This window comes from Porcisia hertigi, chromosome 36 (assembly GCF_017918235.1).
Source record: "Porcisia hertigi strain C119 chromosome 36, whole genome shotgun sequence".
In the NCBI taxonomy this organism is placed as follows: domain Eukaryota; phylum Euglenozoa; class Kinetoplastea; order Trypanosomatida; family Trypanosomatidae; genus Porcisia; species Porcisia hertigi.
Genome location: NC_090595.1, coordinates 2,581,165 through 2,599,956, shown reverse-complemented (window position 1 = coordinate 2,599,956; position 18,792 = coordinate 2,581,165). Strand labels below are relative to the sequence as shown.

Sequence of the window (18,792 nt, the reverse complement as noted above, 5' to 3'; positions counted from 1 at the left end):
CGACCCTCCGCAGCGCGAAGTGGCCACACCCTCCACGAACACAAACGAAGTGTTCCTTGTACTTCCCCCCTGCCCATTCCTCGACAAAGCCGCTCATACGCCTCGGTCCTCTCTCGAGACGTGATAGGAAGCCTGGTAGATTCTCTTCGTCCTCTTTTGGAGTCTGCGCTTCAGTACTGATGCCGGCGCGCCCGAGTCCTCCGTGCAGCCGCCTGCAGCTGCGGTCCGTAGTACCGAGCAATCAAGTAAATTGTGAGTGCAAGAACAATAAGGGGCAAGCACATCACCACGACACATGCGGTGTAGGCAACAATGCCAGGGATCAGGTCCGCAATACCAGAGGTGTACTCAAACACACTCCAAGGGGCGGCCCAGAGCGCGTAGTAAAGAACTGCAAAGGGGTAGAGGAGGACGAAGCCCATGACCCAATTGCCAATGAAGCCCACGATGATGTCGGAGAAACTTTCCACTTCACCAAGGCTAAACAGGGATGAATACCACGCGTTGTCGTAGCTGAGCGATTGCACGGCCTTGATGGACTCCGATATGGTGCGCTTCTGATCCTGGACAAAGTGTAGCGAGGCGACGCCATAAAGCGGCTTCAGCTTCGCCACCATGAGCCGCTCCTGCTCCTTTAGTGTGTCCACCTCCACCAATGCTCTGCGGTAGTCCTCGTCAAGCAGGCGGATGGTCGCCTTGTCTTTTGGTCGGGTGTAGAAGAATCCCTCTTTTTTCCGAGCCGACTCCAACGCTGCCTGGGCCTGGTAGAGTTTGTTGTACGCCTTGGTGATCTCACCCTGGCGGAGAGTGTTGACCTCACGCTCCCAAAACTGTATCTGCTCCTGCTTGTCGCGCTTCGCAATGGCCTGTGCATCCTCGCCACCTCCCCATGCCTTGACTTCGGCTGTACTCGCTAGAAAGCAGAGTAGGAGCAGCGCCACAACTGACACATGCTGTTGACGAGTCATTTTATTACGGTTCCCATTAATCGATGTATGTCGGTGTGCTCTCCAGTGAAGTTTGATGCCTTTTTTGTTATTGTTGTTTGTTCAGCCTGTGAGCGCGTGTGTGTAACGAACAGATTCGTATGTTTCCTTGTGGACGCTTGTCTCTTGCCTATCAAGTACAATCACAGTTCACTTTTTTCTTGTTCCTTTTCTTCTCTTGTTCCGGTTTGGATGCTCCTCGCGAATACGAGTGTGTGGACGCGCGTGTAGAGACCGTACCGAGGTACACCATTGAAGATAATTGGACAAGAGGGGTGGGGAAGAGTAGAGAGCGTGACGAAAAGCTTAGGGTCTACATGTTAACCCCTCCCCTCCCCCCGCCCTTCCCTTGAAACCTGAATAACAAGGCGCGGAGCATTTGACGATGAAATAAGAGAAAATGTGTGTGTGTGTGTGTGTGTGGGGGGGGGGCAGAGACACACGCGAGTGTGGAAGCCCTGTCCGATGCACACACATTCGACCAATAGCGGCACGGTCACCGTAAAGGCATCAGTTAGATCATAGGTATAACGCACATACACACACACGTCACAGCTCTGTGCCCGAAAAACATGACGGCGCAGGACGAAACAGGAAGAAGAGACATCTCCAGAGGCAGACGCAAGGATTTCTTTCCTTTGCAATGAACGCAGAACGCGAGAACGGATGGCGTGGTGCTTTTTTTTTTTGAGAGGGGGGAAGGTGTTGCGTTCTTCTCGCTCGGCTGCATGTCGTTGAGTTGTTGACACCCTTTGTCAAGAATGGGCCGGTATACGTCATGTGAATGGGTGTGCGTGTGTGTGGGTTTGTCCTGTGACAAGAAGAAACCATGAGGCGAGTTGTCATACGGAGACGAGGAGGAAGACATACCCCCACTCCCTCCCATCCGATTAAGCACACACACACACACGTAAGAAGGAAAGAGAGAGAAAAAAATGAAGAGTCTCAGTTCCGTGCACGTAGCTCAATGGCTCAAACTACGGAGCGGTGCGCACTACAGGATACGCCGCGCGCACCAGCATAGGGGGAACAATGAATGCTGTCACCTTTGCGTAATCACCACGCCTACTCCACGAGTACCGGACACCGCTCCATCACCCACACACCTGCAGCTGCAGTGTAATGGCGCAGCTTCGCGCCGCTCAAACATTGACTTTGGCCTCTGCCACTTACAAATAGATGAGGGACCTCCCCGCACACGACATCCACTCTTTTTCAAAAGAGGTGTTCTTTTTTTTTTGGGGGGGGGGGGGGAGGGTGTGTGTGTGTGTGTGTGTCTATTTGCTCGCACTCACAGAGTCCCACACCTTGCGCAGGTAAGATCCATAAGCGACGAGGTTGCGTGTATTGTCCTCCCCCATTCCGCGCTTCATCATCGGCTCGTAGGTGGAGTTGCCCTGGACGCACGGCTCCATTACGGCAGCAAAGGCACTGCGGTTAATCTCCCGATGAGTCCAGACAAGCCTTTCAACACGCTGCCGCAGTGCTTCGAGCTGCTGCGGCGACGCGCCGAGTTGTTGTCTCTCCGTGCTCTCCGGTGCTACTTCGCCTGGATTTAACCCAAACAATTGAAATATGTCTGGGTGGACGTGCTTACCAAACCACAGGACAATGACAGCTCCGACGTTGATGAGATAGACGCCCTCGCGGTGCACGCACTGTTCAGAGGAGAAGATTGAAGCTGGCAACCGGTCGACATCCTCCCCTGGCGCGTACACAACGTGCGTCCACGTCACATACCACGGCACCATCGCCTCGACCGGGCAGGACATCACCGAGGACATGGCCGCAATGCGCTCATCTGGCGGCAGTGGGCGCACGGTCGCGAGGCCGGTGGCCGCGCACCGAAAGAACCCGCAAAGCAATTGAGGAATGAAGCGCATGCTCTCAGGGATTAGCAGCATCCCAGAGCTCGGCCGCATTCCCTGCGCCTCGATTTGCTTCAGAGCCACCTTCCACGCAGTGGTGAGCTTTTCGGTTATTTTATCCTGCGCCCGCGAAAACGGTCCGCTGACAGCCATGTCAACGCACATTTTAGACAAAAAGCATGACATGCCGAGGGAATTGATCGAGTTGATGACCTGCCCGATAACGGGAGACACGGGAATCTGAACCGTGTGCACGCGGATTCGGCGCTCACGCGAGCGCGTCGTGTAGACAATGGCGAACTGCACGTAGGCAAACTTGGCGGTGTAGTTCGAACCCACTTTAAACTCAATCGAGTACGAGGAGTCCTCGTCGGCAATGGGCAGCACCAGCAAATCTGGCACCCGCACATGGCAGTGACCATAAAAGTTCGGTACGATGAGTCCCTTGGAAGTGCGCACCCGCAGTGTGCAGTCAAATGCAATGAAACGCAAAAACGTCCGGTGGACTTGATCCGCTATCCCGCTCATGGCCACAGCCGTCGCTCGATGGATCGAGCCGGAGGTGAAACGTGCGAGCGGGGCAATCGTCGACAGGTCCACATCGTTGTTCGCACCGACGAAGAGGTCGACCGACACGGCGCTGTTTGAGCACGCCAGAGCCCGCTGCTTGTACCAGTCGTTCGCCGGCGCACACATTGTGTACTCCTTCGGCTGGTTCGACAGTTTCTCAGGATCGAAACGGTGCTTCAGCTTTCCATCCCCCTCCGATGGTATACTCGTGATGCTGGCGAGAATTTTTCCTCCGTTCGCCTCCAGCATTGCCACAGCCGCTGCCAGGGCAGGACCGAGTGCGCAGCCAACCTCCTTCGTAGAGGCGAACATTTGTGGAAGGGACTCAAGCACCATGCGAAGATGGTGGTACGACTCCTTCACGGAAACCACCAAATCGCTTGCCGGGCACGGGAGCTCAACTTTTTCCAGTTTGAAGTCGTCGTTCACGTTGGCGATATCATGCACTGTGTCCGGGGACACCATCATGCGCGGCGCACTCAGGGTGGAGCGCATATTGAAGAAATAAACAGTGGCATCATAGCCCATGATGCCCATGTACAACCCGTCGTCGTCCTTCATGGATTCCAATGCCACAAGGGCACCACGGCACATCGCATTCAGGAGACCTGAGGCTACCGCAGAGAAGGAGCAGTCCAGCATCAGCAGGAATGCAGGTCGGTGCGGTGGGCGCTTCAGGAACTCCGGCGTCGCGTAGAAGTCCACACTGCAGTGCAACAGCTCTGGGCGGCTCATGATGTCCTCAAGCTGGCCGGTCTGCGGATCGATGGGGCTGAAGTAGGCACGGGGCGTCACGTTCATGTGCCTGCACAGGATGCACTGCCACCGTGAGCCATCGCTAGCGTTAGTGAAGGTGGTAAAAGGGTTGATGTAGGCCCCACATACCTTGCACCGGACCATGGCATTGCCCTTGCTCGACAGGTCCACCTCGTTCAGCCGTGGTTCTGCAAATGGACGAAAGTTGATGCCGAGCGGTAGGCTAAGGGAGTCTGCCAGCTGCTGTGTCTGGGGAAATGTGCTCATCGTCGGCCGAACGCAAATGCGACTGGCTGGTGTGATGTGCATCGGCGCAGGCATGCGCTGCCGGAGGTCCTCGTCGATGTCCTCCGGCATGATACGTGGCACACTCAGGTGGTCATAAAGAGCCCCCGGCTTGTTGCTGCTCTTACGCATCTGCACCTGCGTGACGCGAATGAAGTCAGGGTTCGTTTGCTGCGAGTAGCCGCCTGGCACGCCGTACTGCTGATGGGTCTGCTGCTGCATCTGCAGCTGCTGACCATAAGGCACAGAGGGATGTGCGTAGTTGCCGTACTGTTGCTGCAGAGGCTGGGGCTGTGCGGTATACTGCTGCGCTGACAGCGGTTGCTGCTGCTGATGCTGCTGCTCCGAGACCTGAGGAGGAGGAGGAGGAGGGGGGGCATACGGAGCGTAGCCCTGCTGGAACTGCGGCGCAGCGTAGGCGCTCCCACATGGATCCATTTGGTTGTATGGGGACACATACGAGGGCTGGACCTGCTGCTGGCTGTACGGAGCGCTGCCTCCCGGAGGGGGGTAGCCTGCAGGTACACTCGACGAGGGCGGCGCATGTGGGGGCGGTGGCGCTGGTGGCGCTTGGCCGTGTCCTTGGGTAGGTGGGGCGGCCGTGTAGAACAGGTTGGGGTCCTCAAAGGTGTGGTGGAGGTTTTGAGGGACTGACTCCTGCTTGGCTTTGGCGGCTGCATTGGCCGCCTGGTTATAGTACGCCTCGGCGTACATGGCATTGGCAGAGTACATCATATGTTACTCAAGGAAGAAAACACGGAATAAAAAAAACGTGCTTGTGTGTGTGTGCGTGTGTGTATGTGTGCACGCGTGTGTGTCCCTTTAAGATTGTGTCACGCGTAGATGTGACAAACCGAGGTGTGTGAAAGCGGGGGGGGGGGGGCTGCCGAGCGTCGATAGATGGGGAGCTTGAGTGTTGGCGGGGGGGGGGGGGCGGAGGCGAAGTTCCGAGAAACGACAGCCGTGCCGCAGACAATGAGAGCGCAAAGGCTCCGAAGCCTAGAAGAGACCCTATATATAAAGTCGACACAGACAACACAACCAAGACTCGCCGCCTGCAAAAGCCCCACACCACCAGGCAAAATACTGCACCGACTGCAACGTCGCTGTACGCTCACGGCGTGAAACAACTTTACAAGGAGCCCACACGTACGTGTGTGTGTGTGTGTGTGTGTGTGTGAGGGGGGAGGAACCCGAGTGTATTTAAAAAAGCGGGTAAACGGTGGATGAGAACGAAAAAGTCAGTGGAGCAACAAAGACGAGAAGGGGGGCGGGGTGAAACGGAAAAAAAAAATAGCATGCGCTGATGAGCCGCGGGAACATGTGGGGTCAACCGGTTTTCAAATGCGACAGATACGCCGGGAATACGGCCCGTGCGCAGAGCGCCGACGGCGAAGATTCGGGCTCCACGGTTGAAGCCGATGAACGACCTCAGTTCCAGACGGCACTATCTCTGCTCATGCTGCACACAAAACGCAAGTGTGTACAGTGTGTGTGTGTGTTTCTTTTATCTTCACGCAAGGCACATTTGTGAGTATGAAAAAAACCAAGCAACTGACTTTGCCTGTTATGGGCGAATGCGCTGCTGAGCGGAAGCGACTTGAGATAGCGGCATCGACACTGCCAGCACCTGCGCTAAGCCAGCAGTACACGACACTGATCACGATCGCGGAGTGCGCCTGAATGAAACCGCCTTCGCTGCTGCCGATGTCTTCGTTTCCTTCCGCATCTCGGCGAGAGGCCGTCCAAGTGGACGCGCTTGCACGCGGCGAGGGACACCAGCCTTGAGCTGCTCTACTGTGAGACTTGCAGGTGGGGGAGGGCGCAACCAACCCATCCTACGATAAGCTGGAGCTAGTAAGTATGCAAACACTGGGTAGCGCACATACACAGAGAAGTCGTACACCACCAGCGCAAAGAACAGCTGCCCCGCCAACAAAATTGCCCAGTTCGAAAAGGACCACATTTGCACATAATGGTCGTAGGGCACCAAGCCAGTGGGCACGAGGAGGTAGTACGTTGGCTGGAGGTAGCCAGAGACCAGCAGCACAACGAATGGTACGAAGAAGAAACACGTAATGCAGTTCTTGACATGACGGAAAGATGGATGCAGCTCTCTCGTGATGGGACCGTCGACCTCAATCGCTAAGTAATCGATCGGGCGTCGTCGGGTCATGAAGCGCATGAGCACGTTGTCTTTGCGCTCGAGGTGCCGCATCTCGCTGCGCGTCTGGGCGAGCACCTCTGACCCCAGCTTCGTCTGGCTTAGCTTGTCAAACAGAAGCCGCCGGGTCGATAAGCGGAGCATCGCGTCGTGCAGCACCAGCGATCACCCTCGACAAATGGCGTACCTCCTGTGTTCCGGAGTGTGTGTGTGTGTCTGTGTGTGTGGTTGAGTGCACGACGCGCGATGGCGAGATGAGCAGAAGACAAGGCGACCGTTACAGGTAAACAAGACGGCCCAAGTGTGTAGGCAAACACTGTTGACGCGATCCCGCTTTGCTACTGGCTCTGCCTGTCTGTGTGCGGAGGGGGCGAATGGGGGAGAGAGTGGATCGAGAACAGGGCTGCTCGCACGCCTGCTGAGAACAAGCACGCAACGGGCAGGGCCGTATGGACAACCAAACAGTGAAGGGATGTGAACAACGAGGTGGGCAATAAGCGAGAGAGCGAAAAAACTTATTCTTGGTCAAGCGCCGAGGGATCCCCCCACTAGACGTCACTGGGACACCTCGACTCCAGAAGATCTTGCGGCAGTGGCAGCGCACTCAGCCTGCTTACCGAGCACAGCATGTGCACACACACACACACACACACGGGGAGACAGAAATGGGGCGCCCCCTTTTTTCTTTCATCTCTTCGCTTTCGGCTACAGTAACACCGCCGTTGGTACTAAAATATTTTAGTCTTTTTAATTTTTTGTCCTTCTCAAGATTCGCAGGCGACCCCACCAGCAGTCCCTCGCGCGTCGTGCCCCCCCCCCAAAAAAAAAAAACTCCACTGACTCGCTTAATCGATGATCTTCTTTTGGATGTTTCATTTTACGCGTGGGTGTGACTGAGTGGATGCTTGGCGCCGTGGGGGGGAGGGGGGGAGGGGGGGCTCCATAGTCTGATTAGCAGCTGCCAGGCACCAACCCACACTCATACATACAAATACATACGCAAAGAGAGGGGGAGAGTGAGGCATGTAGTTACGCAATTGTTACACGTATTCAAGCGCTCAAGAGCCCCGACAACGCCCACGAGGGAGGGGGGAGGGAGGGGGGGGAGGCACACACCAGCAACCAGGCGCTTGTAAAGATCGAGGCGCTGGATGTGTCCACACACACACTTTTTTCACAGACACGTTTTTCTCTCTCCTCTCCTGGCTGTGACATGGTCATATTTACTTAAAGACAGAAGAGAATAAAAGAGGCGGGGACTTAGTGGCACCGCCACGACACGAGCAGAACAGGGCGCCAGAGCTCACAGATACGAGTCCATACACAGCGGTAGCAGCAGAAATATGCGCAAGAGGTAACGAAACAAATGAAAAACGTACGCACAGAGCACGCCGTCACTGACACACACACACATGTACAGACAGACAGACACAAACAGAAAGACAGGTCAGAAGCGGTGATGGCATCGGGGGCGGGGGGGGGAGCAGTGCGGAGGATGTAAAAATGCATGCGAGGTTGGCCTTCCCCCCCCCCAAAAAAAAAAACGCTGCCCCTTCGCACTTCTCTCACCGCCTTCCCTTCCCCTTCTTTGTGGCACCGTTCTTTTTCTTCTCTACACGCCTCTCTTGATTGGCCTTTTTTACAGCCTTCCGGTGCTCCTTCCGTTCCTCCTTGGTCATGTTCGCCAGCACCGCCTGGGGGGGCGCCTTCGTCTTCTCCGGTGGGTTCTCACCACTCACATCAGAGTCCCCGACATCCCCATTTTCGCTGTCTTCGCTGTCGGCGTCGTCGCTGTCCTGCGCCTGTGCAGCCGCAGGTGCGGCTGTCATGCCCTGGACGAACACAGCAACCTCCTTGTTCGGTGCAACGCGGTCAGATATCTCGTTCAGGCTTCGGGGCACAGCGATGTTTAAGAAAACCTGTTCATCCACTTTTGCCTGCTCCGCATCGACTGGAGCAGCGCCACTCACCTCGTAGCTGTCACGGATCTCCTTCAGTCGAGCCATAAGCTCTTCGTCGTTTGGTGGGCCCTGGCAACGCTGCCATCCAGTTCTCGCGGGATCCGCCGTGATAAAATGGAAAAGGTCTTGCAAAGTGAAGAGCTCCTTGAGTCCCTGCGAACGGAAGAAGCTGTTGACGTTGACGATATCACGCCGCAAAAAGTTCATGGAGCGTGGGTGGTCGTACTCGACGGACTGCGAGACATCGATCACCACCACACGACCGCGGTAGAGCAGCAAGTTGTACTCTGAGAGGTCACCGTGGATCAGATGACTCCGCGCGTACATCTTGCGCATAGTGCAGCATAGGTCAAGGTAACACTTGTCCAGCGCCTTCAGGGAGGGAAACTTGACCTCCTTCAGACGCGGCGCCGGCCATCCGTCCTCGCCGAGGAACTCCATAATCAGTACGTGCTGCCGGAGCAGCTTCACTGCGGGCGCAAGGACGCCGCCGTCTTGCAGGCGAATGAGGTTCCGCGCCTCTTTCTCAGCCCACGTGCGCACCATCTTGCGCGGGTTACTTTTGCAGTAGCGCTGAAAACGGAACTCCCCGGAAACGTATTGATCGCGATCTTTGAATGAAAGAATCGACGTCTTGTAGACCTTCAAGGCGGCTGGAGTACCATCACCGCTCACAGCGTAGTACACGTTCGCCTCCTTGCCAGTGGAGACGCATCCGTTGATCTCTCGCAGAATGCCGCTGTTCACAAGTTTGTATAAGATAAGCCGGGTGCGGGGATCGAGCACATTTTCAACTGTGGCGCGCTCGGAGCGGTCCACATTTTTCGAGCCGGCATTTTGAACAAAGCGGCTCGACATGGTCATGTTCCGTAGCTCGTTTAGTACTCGTTGGTTCGATGACGCACCACCGCTGGAGCCGCCGTTGTGGCCGTCATAGTAATCATCGATACGGATCCTATTGAGCACCTTCGCATCGGCGTTCTTGTGTTGGGCGGGCTGAAACTTAGCGAGTGACGTCGCGGCACCCTGGGCGTTGGTGCCTGTCCCGGTGGACATCCCACCCGGCCCCACCATGCAGGGACCCCCCTCCGCCTTCGCCTCGGGTGCATCAAAGCAGGCGTCATAGTAGTCGTCGTCCTCTTCGGAGGAGACGATATCAGCGAGGGTACTGCCTGCCACCATGTACTGGAGCAGTTCCGCGTCCTTGACGGTGCGCATGGTCCTCACACGTCACGGAGAAACAGCGGAGGCACGGGCGTGGTGGTGGAGGGGGGGGGGGGCTTTGATGATACACAGTCAAGTGACAGGAAGCACTATGGGCACACCCCAAGGTACACACAGCCATATATGTGTTCAAGACAAACGCCCGCCGATGTAAGCGCGCAGAGGAGAGACGACGTTGAGGGGCGGGAGGCAAAAAAAAAAGAGCAGAGGAGGATTTGCAGAATAAGTTTGGTGGAAGACGTAGAAGATGCACTTTCGGTGAGGACTGGCTTCGCTACGGCGCCCATGCGTGCTTAGGGGGGGGGGGCCTATCTGCGGAAGCGACTCAATTAACCAGCTGGCACCCTCCAGTGGGCTCAGGATAGAACCAGAGGCGCACACCATGCACCTCAGTCGCGCGTTGCCCACCCACCCACCCCACCCCACCCCCCTCCTCCTCCAGCAAGCACCGACGGGACGAACATGAACAAAGAGGGCTCTCAATGAGAATCGGGGCCAGAGTATGACGTTAGTGCTTCTTCCTTGCGTTGCGTCTCCCCTGTCCTGTTTGTTTCTCGTTCAGGCTTCGTATGTTACCCCATGAGAATCGACTTCAAAGCGACAGACAAGCCAACTCACCCACCCCATTCGCACACAGGAGACCTTGAAGGTCATCGCAAGTGCCATCAAGAGACACAAGACCAGGCGAGGTGAAGTCTCAGTACAACGTGCACACACAGACCGACCATACGCCCCTTTTTCTTCCATACACCCATCCGGGGGAGTACTGACACATTTTCACGAGCGTGAAAAGCAAAAAAAAGGGGGCGGTCGTCTTGAGTGTATGAGCAACCCAAGGGGACCGCCAACGGTACCGGGGGCACTGCCGAAACGCTCAGAAACGTGATAAGCGGTCGCAGCAAGGCAAGTGCCAATACGAGCGAGCAGACAAGCCGCAAAAGAGAAAAAAGGAGCCGCACCCATTATAGTCGTGTGAGGGAGTGAGAGAGCAGATCGCAGAAACTGCACAAGACTGAAGAAGGGAGGGTGAAAAAAGGGGGGGAGACGCACGAGCACGGGGAGGGAAGGGAAGGGGAGGGGGAGGCCGCCAGACTCAACGAAGTCGCCTTGATAGCTCCACTATGCGCTGCTGAGCCGCTCTTTCCGCTGGTGACCAGTCATCCATGTCCCTTGCGTCTGCAGACTCCCCAGCACCGTCTGCGCTGCGACCCGCAATGTAGTGAGGCAATAGGCGACGGAACCCAAACGGCTCCGCGGTAGCCCCGCGCACCAGCATGTCTGTTTGCCGCTCCAGCCGTCTTTTAGCCTCGCCTTGCACGCAAAGCTCGTATCTCTTTGGGTTCCCCTCGTGCTGTCCCCATGGAGGCATGTGCGTCTCCAGCAACCGAAAGGTATCGCGCAAAACAGCACTCTTCACGGCAAAGTCGAAAGTGGTGTCGCAGAACAGCGATGGGGAGTGGTTCACCTCCATCAAGACTGGCTGCAAATCTTCCTCTCGCAGCATCACGTCGAACCCGAGTAGTTCGAAGCAGCTGCGACCATCGGCGCGGTGGCCTCGGGTGCCGCCAGCGCCGATCAACTCACGCCGTAGCACCTCCACACCAGAAAGAACTGTGAGGACGACGCACTCGTCAATGCGGCGCCGCACACGCGGCCACCCGCCCGGGGTTTGGAGAGATTCGATAAAAGAGGCAAACGCAGCCAGGCTTTGCTTGTTGCTTCCTTCCCTGTCCTCAGCCACCGTTGCCTGCTTTAAAGCATTGTGGACGCTGTCATTGGCCTCAACGACTACAGCGTCGGCGGCTGGCACGTAGGAGGTTGAACTCTTGTTTACGGCGTAGTTGGTTAAATGCCGCGATGCCTCACAGCTGTTCTCCTCCGTTGGCGCCGAGTAGGGCTCAGCGCAGATGCGCACAATACCCTCACGATGCACGTAAAGCTCCACGCCTTGTACATCACGGGGCACCTCTGTGGGGTTAAGACAGCCCTGGTCCCCATTGGTGATCGTAGCAGCTGAGTGCCCAGTAGAAGTGGATAGCGTTTCCGAGGAGCGTCGCGAGTGCTGCTGCGGCACTACGGCAACAAGCAGGACGTAAAGCCGCAAGTCAAACTTGCGAGCACCTATCAACAGCGGACGGTCCACGTATAGCTGAATGATGCACTCTTTTTTCTTGTCTGTTCGCTCCTCCTCTGTCAGGTCCTCCTCGGGGGAAGTAGTGAGACGGATGCCTCTCCCCTCACACCCTGTGTTGGGTTTGATGATAAAAAACACTGGATGAGATCCAGAAGAAAGGCCTGCACACCGCCGGAACGCGGCCAAGCGGCTGAGATCTGTGAGACTTGAGAAACTGGCCGGCACCGCTTGCGCGAGAAAGCGCCCCAACGTCGATGGACCACGACCCGGGTCGCACGCCACCGCGCCACCAGCACTGCACCCATCCCCTGCGTCTTCCGTGGTTTGAAGGCGCATAAGCTGCATCAGACGGCGAAACAAGAGCGCCTTTCTTGCAATCACGTCCATTGCGGTGTAATGGTTGAGTCGCTGGTAGCACGCCAGTCCTGCAACACGGGTACGAACAACACTTTTATCCACCCACAGCACCTCACTCGCGTGTGGCGGTACGGTGACCTTGTTAAGGGCATCAGGTGAGACGCCAGGCAAAAATGTTGGCACACACTTCTCGGGTTGAGAATCACACACTGTCCACCCCACCATGCGCGCCGCGGCACGTACAACGTCATAGCGTGTATGCTGACAGTCGATTACAACGTCGCCGGGTGGCCTCCTCACATGCTGTTCAGGAACTGACATAGGAGGGGGGTGAGTAGGGTGGCGTGACTGTTGTGCATGACGCACGTGGGTATGCTTTTCCTCCTTGCGAGCGCTGATGTTTGCGTACGGGGCCTCTTGCGATAGTGCGAGCGTGAGTCAGTGTAATGCAAGGGAGATATTATAGACAAGGTTTACATGGATTGAAGGAGAAGTGAGAGCAGTCAACCGTCTTGGAGTTCAGGTGCCCTGCTGTCAAGTCTACTTCTAGATCTGTACAGTAGATGAGCCCCCCCACACACACACACACGCACAAGAATTATACGTCTCAACAGAAAATGATGAAGCAAGAATGCGTGCTGGTGGCAGTGGGGGAAGGGGAAGAGGAGGAGGAGGAGGAGGGGGGAGGTGAACGCCGCTGCCAAATGAACAGCGAGAAGGTCAGCGTGGTAGATGGGGGAGACTGAGCTGGTCCTCAAAACGAGTATACACACCACCATCACCACCACCCCAACTCGGAGCGCTTACTCTGCAACCTTTCCTCCTTACATGCTGCACGCGCGTGTGCGCGTTTCTGCACGACTAGATGCACGTGTTTTCATGATCGTCGTATCCTCGTGATGCACTCACTCGATGGACGTCCATATTTAGGACCGAACGCGAGATGCTGCATTGAGGGATGGTATGTGTACAGAATTTCGGGGGAGGGGAGGGGAAGGGAGGGGGGGGGGGAGAAAGAGTAGTGGCACAACCACATCTAGGGTCTTGGCCCGCATTCACTCCCATGCATACCGAGACGCGCGCACACAGCGAGGAAGGAAGGCATAAGTCCCCCCCATGGCAGGTGGGGAGGGGAAGAAGGAGGTCTACGGTTTTTTTTTGCGCCGCAAACACACGTTCCCTCAACCATACGAACGCCACCCAGCAACGAGAGTGCACTGTCAAACACACATCATGGGAGAGGGGAAGCAAGATGATCAAGAAAACAAGAAAGAGAGATCTAACGTCAACAGACAACCTAAACGAGACGAAGAAAAGGCCACAGACGCACACACCCGATAACAGACAAGCGCGGGTGCCCCCCCCCCTTGCCTCTCCCTCTATGTAGGCGCGGGAGGTAGAGAAAAGGAGAAAGGGGGAAGGGGAGAGGGTATGGGGTGATGCAAGACAAATGGCGTGTGCTGCAACAATGCTGGCCTGCCACCACCCCCACTTCTCACGGACTCCTCTCTACTCTCAGCACCGCGATCAGACGGCACTACCCAGCTTCTCGGTGTAACTGCGCACTTTACGAGGAGCCCTGGATGGCGCTGAGCACGCCGGCTTTTGTCTTGGCGCCGCTCAGCTGAATAGAGTTGTCCTTCGCGAACTCTTTCAACGCAGCGAGCGTCCACTTAGGGCTTGGCGTCTTGGACGGCGTTGCGGCGACCTTGCGCCGAGAACTGGAGCGTGAACGAGAGCGCCGACGGCTGGCAGACGTCTTAGCTACTGGTTTGGGCTTCGCCGGCGAAGGAGAGCGTGCGCGAGCGGGTGATCGGGAAGCGGCCCTCTTCGAGGAGGACTTCTTGGAAGGGGAGGACTTCTTGGAAGGGGAGGACTTCTTGGAAGGAGTCTTCTTCGCAGCTGCCTTGCGTGGTGTGCTTCTCGTGGGCACATCTGGTTGAGGCTCTGGCGAAGCGGCACGCACCAGCCTTCGGGAGGGTGAATTGGCCGCCGATTCGTGTGGCGATGAAGAGCGAGACGCTGCCTTTCGAGGCGACTGCGAGGGGGAGGCTTTCAAATCTGCAATTCGGAGCGGAGTTGTTGGCTTGGCCCCGACAGACTTGAGGAGAGAGGCGCGCGTCTTGGGGGAGTGCGCCGGCAACTTCTTGGCGTTTACCGCTGTGTCGGAGGACTTCGACGACCTTCGCCAGGCTGCGACTACCGCCGCTGCTACGGTGGCGGCGTCCACCTCCTTCATGCAGCCGTCATCGTCGAAGATGCGGTGCTCTGGCAATGGTAAGTCGTCATCATCCACCTCTGGTTTTGTGTAGACGTACTTATTCCAGAACGGCATCCTCTGCTTGTGTTTTGTGTTTTTTTTTTGGGGGGGGGAGGGGGAAGGGGGGTATAAAATAGGCCAATGCACTGTCGATGTGATGTGGTTCCGCGTGAGGGGTCGTGTCTGGCTGTGTTCTTCGCGAAAGCGGAGGATACGTACACCCGCATACATGCCATCCCGTGGCCAACAGAACAGAACGCCAAACCGCGAGGAAGCAATAGTATGCCAAGGTGGTGTGTCATTGGGCGCGCAGGGTGTCGTAAACCGGAGAATGGTGGCACAAGGGGCACGCAAAGGAGTGGAAAAAAAAAAGTGGACTCCACCACAAGAGAACGCCGTGATAAGGGCGCTGTCATCCGCGTGACAGGTCAGGGAAAGCGTCGTGCGACGAAGCGGTCGCACCAGAGATGGAAAGGGCATATTTTACATAACCGATGGGGCGATCTCTGGGACGTTATTCGCTGGTTGACCGGCGAGGACAACTCCACCCCCTTCTTGTCCTTGAACGAACGACACCCCGCCTCCCCCCCCCCACTCCCTCTCACCACGCAGACGATCTCAATACTAATAAAACACAGCTCGAGAGGCACAATGCACAGTCAAGAGTCGGTTAGTAACGAGCTAGACTCGGCAAAGCAGCAGAGAAACGGGGGGGTGACGGCTCTTTTGTCGAGGAAGCATCGACGCTCCAAACACACACACACATACACACACACCATGCGTGAAGAGAGCGGGCGAGGGACAAGCGATCAATACCGCCTACAAAATATAAAAAAAAAATGATGACAACATGCACCCAAATCGCAACCGAAAAAGGCCTCTGGCACGTCACTCACGTTGTACAGCGACATATAATGGCACACAAACTCGTCCAAGTACACAAATGAACAAATATAGGCATTCTCCTGAATGCAGAGAGCACGTCAGGTGGGGAGGGGGGAAGGAGAGCGGGGAGTGATCTGAAGGAATGCATATAAAAAAGGGGAGGAGGTGGTCGATACAAATGAATAAAAATGAATACTTTTTTCCTTTTGTCGGAGAGAGGAAAAATAGCAGAAAAAAAAACAAGTCAAACAGGGGATAAGACGCCTCAAACAAAAAAACAGTGGAGGCACCGAGTGAGTGAGACGCAAGAATCCATGGCAATTATTAGTTCGTTTGCGTTGCTGGGAGGCTACACAGTACTGAATATAAAACCTTGTACCAGTGTGATAGCCGCGTAATCCTCGCTCCTTGCGCACACCGGGGAGGGGAGGGGAGGGGAGGGGAGCCTCTTCTACGCATCCTTCTCAAACGCAACTTCTTAAAGGTAGCTGTGGCATTCATCTAGCCGACCCTTTTTTGGTTGGTTTTGGTGGTGTCGTCGTCGTGGCGCAGAGGCCTTCGTTTGTTCTCTCCGAGAGACCGTCTCTCGCTTCACAGCCTCGAGTGATAAAACACGCGAGGAGGTGTGGATACCCGAGTTGGTTGAACTCGCCCCCCCCCACCCCCTCCTACCCACCCACCGACATGAGAGATCATTCACTCACATCAACCCACTCACTCATGACACCCTTCGCCTTCATCATTTCAGGAGACAGATGCGTTTCAAGGCATACCAGTCATCGAAACATATCCAGCGCCAGCGACTTGCACCGAGCGAGTGCGATCGAGTCCAAGTCGCAGCTGTGTCCAGTCCACGGAGTGAACAGGATGGCAGCAGAGAGAGAGAGAAATGGGGAGCGGGGGCCCATGTGGCCACAACAAGTGGAAGAAGCGGAGACTGGACGAAGCAAAAAAGGAGGGAGGAAAAAATCAGATTGACGCTTAGGCAAACAGCCGACGCAAAATCGCATACGCGTCCTGCAGCCAAGACACGCCGAAAGAGATCCACGTGACGAACACCATAAGAGGAGGGGGGGGGGGATACGCACACTACAAGTGCGCAGTTGCGTAGAGAACCTGCTGGAAGGGATAAAAGCAGCCGGGGTTCATAATGTTGTGGGGGTCAAGAGCCTTCTTGATCGTCTCCTGCAAGCCAATGTGCACCGCGCCGTGCTCGTGTGCGGCGTGGTGCACCTTACCGACTCCAATGCCGTGCTCGCCCGATACCGTGCCGCCCATTTCGATGGTGCGGCTCATCATGCGAGTCTCCAACTCGTGGGCGCGCTTGAAGTCCTCCCTGTCGGTGTAAGGAATCAATGCATGGAAGTTGCCGTCGCTGATGTGGGCGCAAATCAGGCACGGTCGGTTGTTCATCTTGAAGTCGTGCTCCGTCGCCTCAACGCACTCTGCCAGGCGGCTGATGGGGACGCAGACGTCGGTTATGATGACCCTCTGAACACCCTTTGCTTTGTCGGAGTGTATGGCGGCGAAGAGGCAGCTGCGACGAGCCACCCAAACGGTGTCCATCTCGCCTCCGTCTTTCAAATATCGCATTTCCCGTGCACCACATTTCTTGAACACCACCGCCACCTTCTCATAGTCGCTCAGCGTATCGTGACGCCGTTCGTCGTTGGACACAAACTCGAGCAGTACACACGCTGACACGGGCAAGTTCGTCTTGCTATACGAGTTAACCGCGGCCACACCCTCCCTGTTGAGCAACTCGCACCGCAGCAGCGTGTGAGGCACGCCTTGCCGCTTGAGTGCCACAACTGCCTGCACCGCTGCGTTCGTCGTATGAAAGAAGGCCACACCCCCGCAGCTGTACCTCTCAATTGGGAAGAGCTGGAAGCACACCTCGCAGATGACGCCGAGGGTACCCTCGCTGCCGATGTACAGCTGCGTCAACTCCAGGCCAGCCGAGGACTTCCGCACCACCTGCCGTGTCTGCACAACATCACCCTGTGGGGTGACAACACGCAGGGACAGCACGTTCTCGCGAGCGGTGCCGTAGCGCAGAGTGCACATGCCGCTGCAGGATGTTGCCACCATACCGCCAGCGCTAGGATCCGAAGCCGGGTCGGGGCCAAAGACAAAGCCGAGCTTTGCCGCGGCATTGTTGAGGTGCGTCTTGCGCACCCCAGCGCCCACCCACACGCACGAGTTTCCCGTGTCAAAGTCCATCCGCGTCAGAAGGGCCGTGTCGATGACGATACCGCCAGCATAGGGAATACACGCACCCACAACGCCAAGGCCCGCGCCACGCGGTGTCATGGGAACCTTGTGCTTCCCACATACCTTGACCACCCTAGCAACCTGCTCCGTTGAGTTCGGCCGGACGGCCGCCACAGGAACAGAGGACGCGTGGCTAGACTCGTCTTTGCTGTAAAACTCACGCAGCGTCGCGACATCTGTGACCAAAGACTGGGGGCCCAAGTTGAGCGCGGCGAGCTCATCGAGGCAGGCTTTGTATTTCCTCTGGCGCACCGCGAAAGACTCCACCTCAAACTCCTCAACAGCGCTCATAACGACGTGGGTGAGAATGATGCGAAAGGCAGACGGTGCACAGGATAGAACCAGGAGGGGCAACGCGGTGCAATTGCCAGGGTGAAGAGGGCTGGGGAGAGCGCTGATTACGTGGCAGAGAAATGGAAGGGAGTGAAGAAAGTGGCGGGTGGGGGAACGCAATGCAGACGCCGTGAACACAGACGCAGGAGCCTTGGATGACTGGTAGAGTGACCAGAGAAAGAGTGGCTGAGCGCAAACAGGAAAAAAAAACGCACGAGAAAAAGTGGAGAAGTCCGGGGTGAGAGAAGAATGTGATGGACTCGCACGACGAGAAAAGAAGATGGCCAGGGGAGGCACCGCTCGAAGAGACGACTGTGCGATGCATTTGAGCGTCAGCATGAAGTCCTCCCATGGGTCCCGAATCGCAACAGGGGGAGGGGGGCGCGGAAAGCCCGTCTGTGAGAGGAAATGTGAACACGGAGGGTTCACAGCAGCACACACACACACACCTGACCGGTGGTGAAATGCCGCCTTGAATGGTGGACTTGTTTTTTTTTTCTGACATCGCGAGAGGCGGCGGCCGGGGCACAAACGCGCGAAGAGCCTCTACGCATCTGGAGGGACACGCCAAGACCGTAGAGAGGGAACAGATGAAAGAAAACATGTCAGTCAGGAGTGAGAGTCACATGAGTGTGGAGAGAATCAAGAAACGGGAAGGGGAGGGGGCCGATGTGAGGTGGATGCTCGGAAACCTGATGTCGAAACGGTCCGGTAGTGTCAGCTGGAACTCAAAAG

At 56.4% G+C, this 18,792-nt stretch overlaps 7 protein-coding genes across 7 annotated transcripts; all 7 read right to left on the bottom strand.

Annotated features, from left to right (window-relative positions):
* Positions 1–170: 170 nt before the first annotated feature.
* JKF63_00656 (uncharacterized protein) lies at positions 171–968 on the bottom strand (the record flags this gene model as incomplete). Its single annotated transcript, XM_067896707.1, has 1 exon — positions 171–968. The coding sequence occupies one exon, from the start codon at positions 966–968 to the stop codon at positions 171–173; it is 798 nt and encodes a 265-aa protein (XP_067752864.1).
* Positions 969–2,263: 1,295 nt separating this feature from the next.
* JKF63_00655 (uncharacterized protein) lies at positions 2,264–5,200 on the bottom strand (the record flags this gene model as incomplete). The annotated part of the gene is made up of 1 exon (XM_067896706.1): positions 2,264–5,200. One exon carries the CDS (start codon positions 5,198–5,200, stop codon positions 2,264–2,266), a length of 2,937 nt encoding a protein of 978 aa, XP_067752863.1.
* A 925-nt stretch (positions 5,201–6,125) lies between these two features.
* On the bottom strand, positions 6,126–6,773 carry JKF63_00654 (uncharacterized protein; the record flags this gene model as incomplete). The annotated part of the gene is made up of 1 exon (XM_067896705.1): positions 6,126–6,773. The coding sequence occupies one exon, from the start codon at positions 6,771–6,773 to the stop codon at positions 6,126–6,128; it is 648 nt and encodes a 215-aa protein (XP_067752862.1).
* A 1,421-nt stretch (positions 6,774–8,194) lies between these two features.
* Positions 8,195–9,808, bottom strand: JKF63_00653 (uncharacterized protein; the record flags this gene model as incomplete). Its single annotated transcript, XM_067896704.1, has 1 exon — positions 8,195–9,808. The coding sequence occupies one exon, from the start codon at positions 9,806–9,808 to the stop codon at positions 8,195–8,197; it is 1,614 nt and encodes a 537-aa protein (XP_067752861.1).
* Positions 9,809–10,907: 1,099 nt separating this feature from the next.
* JKF63_00652 (uncharacterized protein) lies at positions 10,908–12,626 on the bottom strand (the record flags this gene model as incomplete). Its single annotated transcript, XM_067896703.1, has 1 exon — positions 10,908–12,626. The coding sequence occupies one exon, from the start codon at positions 12,624–12,626 to the stop codon at positions 10,908–10,910; it is 1,719 nt and encodes a 572-aa protein (XP_067752860.1).
* Positions 12,627–13,872: 1,246 nt separating this feature from the next.
* JKF63_00651 (uncharacterized protein) lies at positions 13,873–14,640 on the bottom strand (the record flags this gene model as incomplete). The annotated part of the gene is made up of 1 exon (XM_067896702.1): positions 13,873–14,640. One exon carries the CDS (start codon positions 14,638–14,640, stop codon positions 13,873–13,875), a length of 768 nt encoding a protein of 255 aa, XP_067752859.1.
* Positions 14,641–16,539: 1,899 nt separating this feature from the next.
* On the bottom strand, positions 16,540–18,015 carry JKF63_00650 (uncharacterized protein; the record flags this gene model as incomplete). The annotated part of the gene is made up of 1 exon (XM_067896701.1): positions 16,540–18,015. The coding sequence occupies one exon, from the start codon at positions 18,013–18,015 to the stop codon at positions 16,540–16,542; it is 1,476 nt and encodes a 491-aa protein (XP_067752858.1).
* Between the last annotated feature and the right edge of the window lie 777 nt (positions 18,016–18,792).